This window comes from Netta rufina (assembly GCF_964035555.1).
Source record: "Netta rufina genome assembly, chromosome: Z".
NCBI lineage: Eukaryota > Metazoa > Chordata > Aves > Anseriformes > Anatidae > Netta > Netta rufina.
Window position 1 is genome coordinate 41,333,811 of NC_140126.1, and position 12,541 is coordinate 41,346,351.

At 38.4% G+C, this 12,541-nt stretch overlaps 1 protein-coding gene across 7 annotated transcripts in view; it reads right to left on the minus strand.

The window, feature by feature from the left end:
• The window catches only part of CDC14B (cell division cycle 14B), a 46,252-nt gene that overhangs the window by 26,013 nt on the left and 7,698 nt on the right, over window positions 1–12,541 (minus strand). For all 7 annotated transcript variants that reach the window (XR_014619300.1, XM_084305185.1, XM_084305181.1 and 4 more), the window contains exons 3-4: window positions 10,962–11,037; window positions 9,054–9,146 (exon numbers count right to left, since the gene is read on the minus strand). Coding sequence is in view for 6 of the 7 variants with exons in the window: in XM_084305185.1 (XP_084161311.1) it covers window positions 9,054–9,146; window positions 10,962–11,037 (169 nt within the window). In the remaining variant the exon portion in view is untranslated. The remainder of the gene's footprint in view (window positions 1–9,053; window positions 9,147–10,961; window positions 11,038–12,541) is intronic.

Here is a 12,541-nt window from a genome sequence, read left to right on the forward strand (position 1 = left end):
TTAAATTTGTGAACATACACCCAGAATAAAAAAAAGATTAAAAATATAATTAGATAATTTAAGAGCTCCTCCTCAGATGCCCAAGTATATGTTCTGTTCTGCAGGCATACGTTACACGCAATTCATTGCCCGAATTGGTTACAAAGGTCATGTTTCAAAAATTTTCACGTGGTATGCTTTGATACAGTCATACTTTGCATCTCACAGCATGACAAGCACGGATTTCCTACAGTCATATAACACAGCAATGCTTATCAGAGAAAGAGCCCTGCCTTAGAATTAACAAATAGAGAAGACTGAAATTAAACAGCAGAAACAGAGTTTGTACCCAGAAATGAGTCACCTGGAAAAAAGTTGGTATTCAGTGCTGCCAGGCTGGGTAATACAGAGCTCTACTTGTACAACAGGCAAATAGAAATGCTGCTAAAAAATGCAGCTCCCCTGTAGCTCAGAATGGAAAAGGATTCCTCCCAAATCTCAGCTGAGCTTTTACCAGCTTCCTGAACAATACAAGCTTCAACATAGGAGCATCTGTTTGCAAATCTAATGGCAACAGAAGGAGGTTTTTGCCCTAACAACGTTATGTTACAATATGTCTAAATAACACCACATAGTATTGAAACTCACTTGTTCTCAAGCAAAAATCAAACTTCTGAAATGGCGTTACTAGTGAAGTTGCTAGAAACACCATGAAGATGTACGCATGCACAAGTGTATGGACTTTCCTTGATATAGTTGCACACTCACCACAGACAAGGACACTTAGAAAAGCCAACGTGACAAAACAACAACAACAACAACAACAAAACGACTCTGAACTGGAAAGTCTGCTATCATTTAGTACATACAAAAAACACACTGTGAGAAGATGGCATTTTTTCAGTGCAGACAAACTTAAAGGAACAAGTACTAAGCAAAAATGCACCACACTTCCAGTACGTGTGAAACAATATACAGTATATTCACTGAATTAGGAAGCTCTTCGATATAGTTGGATTACTAATTTTCTGAAACAAAGAGAGATCCTTGTACACTTCAGCTGTGACACTACTATACACTTAAGATGTGATGTGTGAACAGAGACAGCAGGTGATGAAATGGACAGATTGGAGTTCTCCGTGAAAAGAGGCTTACAAAAATGTTGGGTTAATAGGATGGTATCTGGGCAGGTGCTTCAAAGGGAAGAATGGCATTCAACCTCTAGACAGAATGGGAAAGACCATGAACTGATACATTGTTCACAAGGAAAGTATCCCAGCAGTAACACAGCAGAAGTTGTGACAGTCAAAGTGGAGACAGAATCAGTGCTAGCACAGTTTAGGACCACAAGAGAACACAGCAAAAAATCTTGGATGTGTGCAAGGCTGGATGAAAGACAAACCTGAGTGAGCCTGGGCTCAAGCTAGTGGTGAACCAGACTCCAAATGTAGAAAGTGGCAGTGAGACTAAAAAAGTGGGACAAGGAGCAACAGATGTCAAGGCAGCAGAGGCCACACCTGCATTTGGATTAGTGCACAGCAGCAGAAATGCATCTCTAGACCATAAGCTGGCTATGAAGACTTGAGCTCTGTACTGTACACTTCCAATGTTTTTTTTAACTGCAGCTTAGTCCTAGTGTGGTCCTGTGGACTGGACACCCATTACCTGCTGGGACTGCTTCTAGACCACTCCATGTAGTGAGCCAAAATGAAGTGAGCAAGGATTTAAGGAGAGATTCACTTCAAACGCGCACTCCTGATACAGACTGAAAAGGTAATACAGACACACTGAGAAACACCTCATAGCATAAGGTCAGAGTGGCAGCTACTCCTTCTGACCAGGAGGAGGTCACTAAATCCTTAAAGACGAATGATTTCATTGGAATGTTGTGGGTGAATAAAGCTGAGGATTACAGAAAGGCAGAGAATGACAGACAGTAGAAATGATTAGAGAGACCTCTGGCAGACAGAATTGTTGGAAGTAAAAAGAGTTTTTTAAGGCAGTCAGCAGAACTGCAGGCTAAGAAAAGATGAGTATGGAAATGTTGAGCTGATGAATAGCAAAACGAAGACATTTCCAGATATATCTGTATATTCATAAAGTGTGTACAAGGGCAAAGACAGAAAATGAGAAGAGACATGCCTCTAGAAATATACATCATTTGAAACCAGTTTGACTAGATGCTGAATCTAGGCTTGGCTACTTACATTTCTGCAGTGCTTTCTAAGATTACAGAAACTTTCACAAATAACGCTGCTTTCTGAAGCTAATGCCAGTAAAACAATCAACAAGAGTTACTATTAAAAGGATCTGTCACTGTAAATTTAAAGTAAACATATCAACAGATATTTTGCATAAACAGGTATTTTCTGTTTTTTTTTTTTTTTTTTTTTTTTTTTGTCTTTCTGGTACATAGAAATGGAGAAACATCTATTCAAACACTACATTTACTTCCCAAAGGGCTCCCTTCCTCAAGGCCAGAAAAACACTAAACAAGTATTTTTTTTATATTTATTAAAAAAATATATTAATTAAAATTCTGTTTTCTGGAGACATGAATGAAGTTGTGCTACAGTACAGTTGCATTGGTTTTAGAACTTTCCTACAATCATATACAAGTGCAGATCCATGTACATAGATCCCTACATATCCACACACAAAAAAAATACACACAGAAAAACTCTTAAAGGCCTTTAAAAATCTTTTTCTTAAGTATTTTCCAGTAAAATTGTTAAGGAAAAATAAGGAAATTGTTATAACAAGGAACTGACATCTTTCAAAATAACACACTGCTTATCACCCTGTATAAACGCTTGCGTACCACCTCTTTAAAAATTTGTTTTCCTTATGCAAACAAAGGAAAAAAAAATATCCTACTGAACATCAAAATACAGCCAGAAATTTGCCATTAGCAGTTGAACCACTAACATTGCTCTAATCATCCTTTTCATTTAGGACATCTGTTTCTGATTACAGGACCGCATGGAGCTCTGTGAACGGTCAAGAGCCATCCAAGCGCTGAGCACTGGGAAAGGTACACTCGAGCACTGCTCCTGCCAACATTGCCATGTCGTCCAACAGCCACTGTAATGTTCGCTCAGTGAAATGGAAGGGCTTGCAGCTCTTGGCTACTAACTCCTCATTTATGAGCACTTAAAATCACCCAGAGAATGAGAGTTCTCGTAGAGCAAGCTGTGTTACTGCCTGATTCACACTACTGCTTTTGAACTAGTCCTACTTCAAACAGAGGCCTCCCAGATTATGATCTTGAAAACAGTATTCACAATAGGATGAGAATTATTCCTGGTAGAAAAAAGGAAACAAGGCTTTCATTAAAAAAAATATATATATATTATCTTTGAACCATGGAATTACCAAGCAAAATAGTAATACTGAACCCGAGACAAAATATGTTTGATAATAACAATCTTTGATATAATTTGTTACTTTTTCAGGAAAATGAAATAGGCTATTTCAACATGCTATACTGTTAAGAAACTGTATTGACTCGAGTCTGTAAATAACACTTCAAATTCACGTTGATGAAGTGCTTGGTGTAATCAACTTTATTTTCCTGCCCACCCTTAAGTGCAAAATCTTCTTAAAGTTGTTACCTAAATCACACACTTTACCGTACTGACATAAAAGCAAGAAAACAATGAGATGATCCAATTTAAACTGCTTGCAAGCATATTTCATGTAATACAACTGTATTACAAAAATCTCACCCAAAGTAATCTGAACCACCACAACCTGCAAAAAAACACAAACCACCTGTTCTGAATAAATACAATAACTACGATGTGACTAAACACAAAACAAAAGCTCACACACATGCATCATTTTACTATAATTTAAAAGTATTAAATGTTTTATGTTATTAAAACCTCAATGAATATCCTATCAGTTAATACATTAAACTTCCTAGCAATATGCCTTAGAGGAAAACATTACATACAGAAAAATTAAAACAAATTTATTAGAATAGAAGCTTCCTGTATGGATTTGTGGCATACTGAAGAAATGCACGTGTAGCCAACAGTCCCTTTATTAGCAGAAACAGTTGTTAAGTCAATAGATGTGGCAGAGAGGGAATAACTGCCTGTTTCTGGCAACTTTCCTTGTTCGTCACAAATGAAAGCAAGAAACCTCCAATTACTTTTTAAACAGTGGAGAGGAGGCATGGAAAACCCTGCTAGCTGGGAACATCAGTACTTCATGACAACTAAGAAAGCAAGCTAGTACTACAATGAGGGACCCCCAGAGAGCAACCCCATGGAGACAAGCAGTCTGGTAAGAACACGGTGAGGAACAACCAGTAGAAAAAGCAGGAAAAATTGCCATCATGAAAGCTAATCATGATTTCCAAAGTACAATTCAGACGAGGTAGTTTTTTAGAGGACTTGAACACAGAGAAAGACAAAAGGCTTGAGGCAACATTTGCTTAAATGAAGTGCCAGTACTTCTTTGTCCATCTCCTCTTTGGTATTCACTGGTCAACCATAAACACTCTGCACCAAAATGTAGCTGAGGGTAAACACAGTTTACCCACCACTAATTTGAGCTCTGTATCAGTTACCCATTTACTACTACTCAGCTTGTACCACTTAGTAAACAGATTTACCGCCTTTCCTACCGCATAGCCAGAGATAATTATGCAAGTGCCATTATAAAAGCAGAACAGTTCAACATTACACAGGCTGGTGCTAATTGCTTCTACAACTTCCAACTCCTACCCCACATTAGGCCCACAACTAGGAAGGACGCTAGCAAATTGGAAAGGCAAAAACAGTACTACGGATCAGAACGGATGAAGGAAACGCTGCTTACCCTGAAGAAAGAAGATGAGAAAATAGACAAAGTACAGAGATGAGTCCTGGAGAAGGTGACCTGAATTACAGCAGTTCATGGGGCGGTACCCTCGGAGGGTCGCCCTCCAAGTACATAATTAGTGCCAGGCCTGAGAAAAGAAACACTGTTACTAAGTTAATGCAGCCAAGGGGAGAGGGGGGAGCTTGGGAATTAGGTGGACAGGGCACAGAGGGTACATTTTCTTTCTTAATACAGAAGGAGCAATGGTGGAAGAAGCAGACTTTCCTCACCCACAGCCAAGTCCTGGCGAAAATCAAGAGAAGCCACTGTAGAGATCAACTCAGAAGATCACTGCTGCTTTGGTAGAGTGGTAAGGCCTGAACAGTGCAGACAGCTTACAAGGAAAAGCAGGTTTTCTTTAGAAGGTGAAGAACAAAGGTGTTTTTTTTCCCCGTCCCTTCTTTCCCCTCACCCCTTCCACCCCAAGTAAAAAGTTTAAACATTGAACCCCAACACACCACATCTGGCTATGCTTTGTGTGGCTGAACATGACCAATTTATGCTAATCTACACAGAATAAAATTATTCCCAGTATGCATTATATTATCTGTAAAAATGAAACAAAATACAGAATTAAAATAGATGGAAGATGAACAATATAGGGATTAAGAACTAAATTGTTAAGATTTACTCTAAAAAATCATATTGTACTATAAAACTACATATATAACAGTGTATTGGAAACTTTGTTCTTCATCTTTAAGGCCATGTTACACTGAAGAGCCCTGTAGCTTGAGTTAGGCTGTGCTGTCACATCAAAGTACACCTGGAAGGAAGCAGCTGATGCGGGAGGGGGAAGAAAGAAGTGTGTAGCCTGGATGACCCCTTCAGAAACTATCTCCACTAAAGAGGAAAGAAAGACAAGTTAGATGAAGATGGGGGAGTGGGAACATTATAACACATCAACTGCGAAGGAAAGACTGGGAACAGACTTTTCTGGTAAACCAGAACTCTAACAGCTGCCCTTACACTTCACCACAGTTAACGAAGACTTTCGTAATTGCCTTAATTGTCAAAATGAGCATTTCCCCACACAATTAATACACACAGACATATATATATTTTAATAAAAGATGTCAAATCATAAATCATGCCAATATATCCCAATTCCTTTATGCAGAAGTTAAATAACATTCTGTTTAAGAATATAAATTTAAGGTCATTGAGCCTTTAAAAGACAGATTTCCAAGTTGCTAGCATAAAAATATTGAGAGTTTATGAAGACATGCAAGTGCCAGAGGAGAACTAGTTACATACATTTAATTATAGTTTAATGTAGTCATGTGGTCAAGTGTGATTGTGCTTAGAAAAAAAAAAAAAAAAAAGTACAAAAACACAAAGCACACAAACTTACTGTATCTGTGCTATTCCTGAAAGCCATCAGCCTACTATTCCTAACACATAGCTTAAAACATCTGCATCTACAGAGCACTTTGCATCCAAAACTATACTTACATCAAAAGCTTTAAAACACACACAGCGCTACTTTCATGACTAAGTCTACGGAGGCTACTTCTATTTACTTCCTTGCTCTTCCCACCTGAATTCCTTCGTGATGCACTGCCACACAGTACCTCAACCTAAAGTAAGTAGTTGATGTGGGAACCCACCATGAAGCTAAAAAAGGAAAAGATACCGAACAAGAAAAAATATTAAACCCACAGAAAACAAAATAGAAGGACAATCTACCACTGACACAGCACAGGATCAGAAATTAAAAGACAAAATTCAGTTCAAGCAATGAACAGCATTAACAACAGGACAGGGTCTAAACAATTAAAATTACAGGAAAGCGTCTCGCAGTTTTGACTAATGGCCAGATAGATCCTTCTTCATCAAAAAAGCAAAGCACTCTGAACTGTGAAAGTAGCTGGATGCTTAAGCCTACATATGTTTAAAATAAAAAAGGTCTCAATATATTTCTTTCCAGTCAGGAAGTATGACTACAGACACATATTGTTCAGACATTCTGAGCAGACCCTAAGCCACTGCTTGCCTCAAAGTGAACAACCCAGTTCTCCCTGCAGAAAACAGGAATGTGGGATGTATATGCCTGAATACTTCAGCACTGTCTGCTGTAATTAAGCCTGCTTCTTCATGAAAGATCAAAGGACACCATGGAAAAAAAGTAAGCCTCAGGGGCACAGTCCTTCTTTTGTGATCTTCTTTCACTGGAATACCTCCTACATCAATCTGTGAAGAAACTATATGCTACTTTACAGAAAAACCAGTACCAAAGCCAAAGTCTATTGCGTTTGAGAGAAAATTGGGTTCTAGCTTAAGTGATCTCAACACTACAACTTGTGATTATTCAAGAGAGACTCCTCCCCACTCAAGGAGGGGATGAATACTCCCATAGGGCTTCGCTTTGCTGCTGGTTCTTTAAGGAAAACTGCAGAAAGAATCAAAACGTATGATGCAAAAAAACTAAGTGCAGGTATCTGAATTCTGAAAATTATCTGTTATTTTGCCTAGCCTCTTTCTGCCATACTTCAGCTGTCTGAAACTAGCCCTCCCACATGCACTGGCTAGTTGGTCATGATCTCTCTTCATACCTGAGCTGAATCTGTGCTCTGCAACTTCCATATCCTTCACTGTGGTTCTCTGAAGCAAAACACAATAGTACTGTGGCCAATAGCCTCCACTCCTCATTACTCTACTTTGCACAGTCGTAATCCATAGAGAGACCTTACGTATCCAAGCCTGTTGAAGTATCCTTCCAACTGCATATTAATATTGCAACACGGCTGGGCTAACAGATGATCACAGATAAGATGTGTTAATTTTTTTTGTATACTTTTAAATAGCCAACCATATAAATAGCCATTTTCTCATTAGATTGTTTTGCTGTTAGTTAATTTTCTGTATTGTGGATTCTGCTCTAAATGTCAGATGTTGTGCTGCACTGTACTACTACACATATTCAGAATGATATTTTAGGGAAAAATGAATACTTCTTCCAATTAATGGCTGGTAACCAGTCTACTCTTGCTTCCTAGTCCTATGTTACGATGAAGTTGCTGGAAAGAAGTAGTCTTCCTAAACGCTGCAGCTATCTAGTTAACATATTGCCTTAATTGCAAACAAGTTTAGTAACTCATGTTGCCACTTTCCATGTGGTTTAAGAATACATACCTAAAACTTCTGTGTTTCAAATACCAGATTGTCAGATTTTGAAGTCTAGATCTTTATTTATAACAATTACTGAAGAAAACAGGTAACAGAGAAACCCTGGGGAGCAGGAAATGGATCTCATGCATAATGTAGAGAGGCAGCAAGGACACTGCCGCATCACAGCAAGTACTGTATCACCCTGCAGCTGGTAAACCAGAATGACCTAGGGCTACATGCACTCAGACCCCTCAAATCTCCAACATGAAAAAACATGTAGGTTTTCCCTTTATTTCATTAGTAAGTGAACAAGAGAGATGGTTACATTCAAGGTATATTACAAGTCAAAGCACAACATGAATATAATACATCACACCTTTCATTCTTAAGCTGTCAGCATTTTACTCCCTGACTATACTTCTGTGTATCAAACACCAATTCTATCAGATGTAGCTGTGATGTAAAGACTAGTTTTTTCCCTTTGTGGTCAGGGACCTGACTCAGTACATTCTCAGCCACCTCATACATTCCCAGGCTTTAGAGTGGCTCTAAACCTACCATGTCATCTCACACCTTCTCATAGGTTAACTGAAGAGATCAACTTAGATTGGAAAAGAAGAAAGTGGGGAAGAAAAAGTATTTTTAAATGTGAATGCAATGGGAAATGATAAACCGTACTTTGTGCAAGATAATATTTGTCTATTTTAAAAAGCAAGAACGTATGTGGGTGAGTGGGAGAAAGAAAAAACATCAAAAAGCAGTCATTTTTTTCTAAATGAAAATATTCGTAAATTTTATGAAATTTAAAAAAAAAAAAATCATAAAATTCAGATTTTTTTCCAGTGGTGCTCTTAGTTCCTATGAGCACAAATTGCACTGGAGAGGAAAAAAGCAAAACAAAACAAACCCAAAACACATACCTACTAGACTTTAAAAATTCTCTTAGTATGCGGTACATTATTGCAAAATACATTGGTAGAAAGATTACTCAAGAAAAAAGAAATGCTTCTATCTTGCTGTTTTAAAAAGTGAGTATAAAAGAATGAACACATTTAACCAGCTGATATAATGGAAAAAAATTAAATACTTACTGCGTAGGAACCTATGAGGAATGCAGCGTTTGCTTGTTTTTTCTGATCAAAGCCAGTATAATGAACTATTTTCTTCCTTATCAATGAAAATGACTGTATCAAGAAATGAACAAGATTATAATTTTGCAGCATAAACTTTTAATGACTCCTTTTCTAAAATTAGAGGAATGTTCACCCTTTCAGCCATCTGTATTGAGAGGACCAAGTAGACAAATCCCTTCAAAGCTTCAGTGGAAGCTTCAGAGTCTACTGTATCCCCACCTAGATTATTTCAGTACTTTTCCCCGGTAAACTGCCTAAACAAATTTTTGACACAAATTACACTATTTTTTCTTTTTCTTCTTGAATGCATTTAATATCTGTGACTTCAAGCCCTATCAATTGACATGCAGTTATGAGAAATAAATACATTACATGGCAGTAAATACATGACATTCTCAAAAAACATCACAAATTAAGGTCTCAACAGCTTTAAAAACATAATTTATACTTTTTTAAAGAAATTCACTCATAAATCATAACATAAATCAGTTTTCTTCTAATAGTTGTTTCTAAAGTAATACTATATGAGATACACTAGAAAAGGCTTAAATAAAAACATTTTGAAAGCTTTTTTAAAATTAATCAGAAATAACTTTTAAAATTTTTATCTCAGTCTTTAGCACGTAGTTTCTTCAATTACCTTAGAGAGGAAGTGGAATAGCATTACCAATAGAAAGGACATCTGTAATAGCAAAACCTGTCCCTAAACTTGCCCTTGAAACAAATTTTGGTGTGCTTGAAACTTGATTAATGGCTAAAGTGTCATAAAGTACTGCTATTTAAATAGCAGTATTACTTGCTCAAATACTATTCAGCACACTTAAAATAAATAAATTCCAGATAACTAACAGTAGTATGTCCTCAGCAATCTTAATAATCTGTCCAATAACAAACCCATCATATTCAAAGTAATTACAATATATAGACTTTTATTGCTTCAGAGCACCCTGCAAACAGAAATCAAAGAATCTTGTCTCAGGTAAACCTGTTCTTAGTGCCACTGGGACCAAGTGAGACTGAATTATGCAAACCAATAGCAGTGACAGACACCAAGGGATGCCCCCTGCCAAAAAAAAAAAAAAAAAAAAACACCACACAAAACAAACAAAAAACCAGCTCTGTTAAACTATAAGGTTCTGCACGCTACCAATTTTCACAGTTCATTGTCTCTTTCAAGATCTAAGCAGTTTTGAAGAGGCAAACTGTGATTCACATTAATGCTAATAAGCTTTTTATCTGCCTAACAGGTTTTATAGTCCAATTTCTGTTAGAGGTCAACTAACTTGAAGTCATTAATTTTAATTAATATAGGAACTCTGTTTTAAAGACATTATGCTCAATGGAGAGTCAATTCTGAAGATTACTGAGCATCCCTAAGAGAAGATAACCTATAGTGGGAACATGACAGTTTCCTTTAGGACCATGTGATAAATGCTATTAAAGATCAAATGTTTCTTCTTACAAAAAGAGATGTCAGTACCAGAAGAGAAACTAGAGTCAAAAAAACCTGCCACCTCAAATCAAAATGTGTTGTGTTCAGGCTGTCAATATTGTCAGATAGCTGAGAAGACTGAATTCCAGGAGGGGAGCTTTTCATTCAGAGAAGTCTGTATCCATTTAGCAACTGGTCTTTTAGGAGCTTAATATTAGTTACTGTCACTTGCAACTTCTGGATCTTAAAGGCAAGCAGTTTTTCACTCCTAATCCTCCTGCTCCCCAAATATACCTGGATGAAATTTAGCATGCATTTTCAAAACTTAGCTTGCTTACAAGTCCAGGAAAATATCTCAGGAAAAAAAAAAAACTGGGCCATTTGTTTTTGTTCTTTAAAAAGAGAAGAATATTAAATACAAAAACAAGTGTTACCTTTAATTTCTTATTTAGTTTGCAGCAGTATCTGTAGACCATTGCCAGATTGAGTGGTCCAAAATCTGCATAAAAGCTATTTAGAGAAAGAAAGAAAAATTGTACATAAAAAAAACCAAAATCATTTATACAGTTTAAGCCAGATGAACAAAGTGAGGAGTAGTAATATACAAGTGCATCACGCTTCATTTCAGGTAGCTGTAGAGAGCAATAAGGTCTCCCCTGAGCCTCCTCTTCTCCAGACTAAACAAGCCCAGTTCCCTCAGCCGCTCCTCACAGGACTTGTGTTCCAGGCCCCTCACCAGCTTCATAGCCCTGCTCTGGACATGCTCCAGGGCCTCGATGTCCTTCTTGTAGCGAGGGGCCCAAAGCTGAACACAGTACTCGAGGTGCGGCCTCACCAGAGCTGAGTACTGGGGAATGATCACCTCCCTGGTCCTTCCTGATACAAGCCAGGATGCCATTAACCTTCTTGGCCACCTGGGCACACTGCCAGCTCATGTTCAGGTGAGCATCAACCCACACCCCCAGATGCTTTTCCTCTGCACAGCTTTCCAGACACTCTGCCCCAAGCCTGTAGCGCTGCATGGGGTTGTGGCCAAATACAGGACCCAGCACTTAGCCATGTTGAACCTCATCCCACTGGCCTGCCCATCAACCCATCCTGTTCAGGTCCCTCTGCAGGGCCTTCCCACCCTCCGGCAGATCGACACTTCCCCCTAAACTGGCGTCGTCTCTAAACTTACTGAGGCTGCACTCAAATCCCTCATCCAAATCACCACGAATGGAACCCTGAGGAATATCACTTGTGACCAGTCTCCAGATGGATTTAACAACATTCACCACCACTCTCTGGGCCCAGCCATCTAGCCAGCTTTTAACCCAGCAGAGAGTGTACCTGTCCAGCCCATGGGCTGTCAGCTTCTCCAGGAGAATACTGTGGGAGACCACGTCAAAGGCTTTGCTGAAGTCTAGGCAGACTACGTCAACAGCCTGTCCCCTGTCCCCAAGGTGGGTCACCCATTCATAGAAGGAGATGAGATTGGTCAGGCAGGACCTGACTTTCATGAACCCATGCTGGGTTAATGATCCCCTGGTTGTCCTGCACATGCTGTCTGATGACACTCAAGATGATCTGTTCCATCACCCTTCCTGGCACTGAGGTCAGGCTGACAGGCCTGTAGTCCCCTGGGTCCTCCTTATGACCCTTCTTATAGATGGGCGTCACATTAGCAAGTCTCCAGTAATCTTTTAACTGGAACAAAAACCTTTTCCTATTTTCCACACACCACCACACAAGGAAACTGGAATACTCAAGATCTGAATAATTCTCAATATTATACCACTCTATGATAGCTATTTAGAAACTGTTTTAAGAGCAACCCAAATGGTCATCTTTAAAATAAGGCAACTAATAGTAACTCACAAATATTTTGAAAACATGTTTGACTATATATACATACCGTTCTTTGTACACTGTACAGTAAAATACGTCAATTAAATAAAGATACAGCGTGTGTTACTGCTAGAGAAAAGTGAGCAATGGGAATAAATATTCATTAGTAATTGCAAAAACAGTA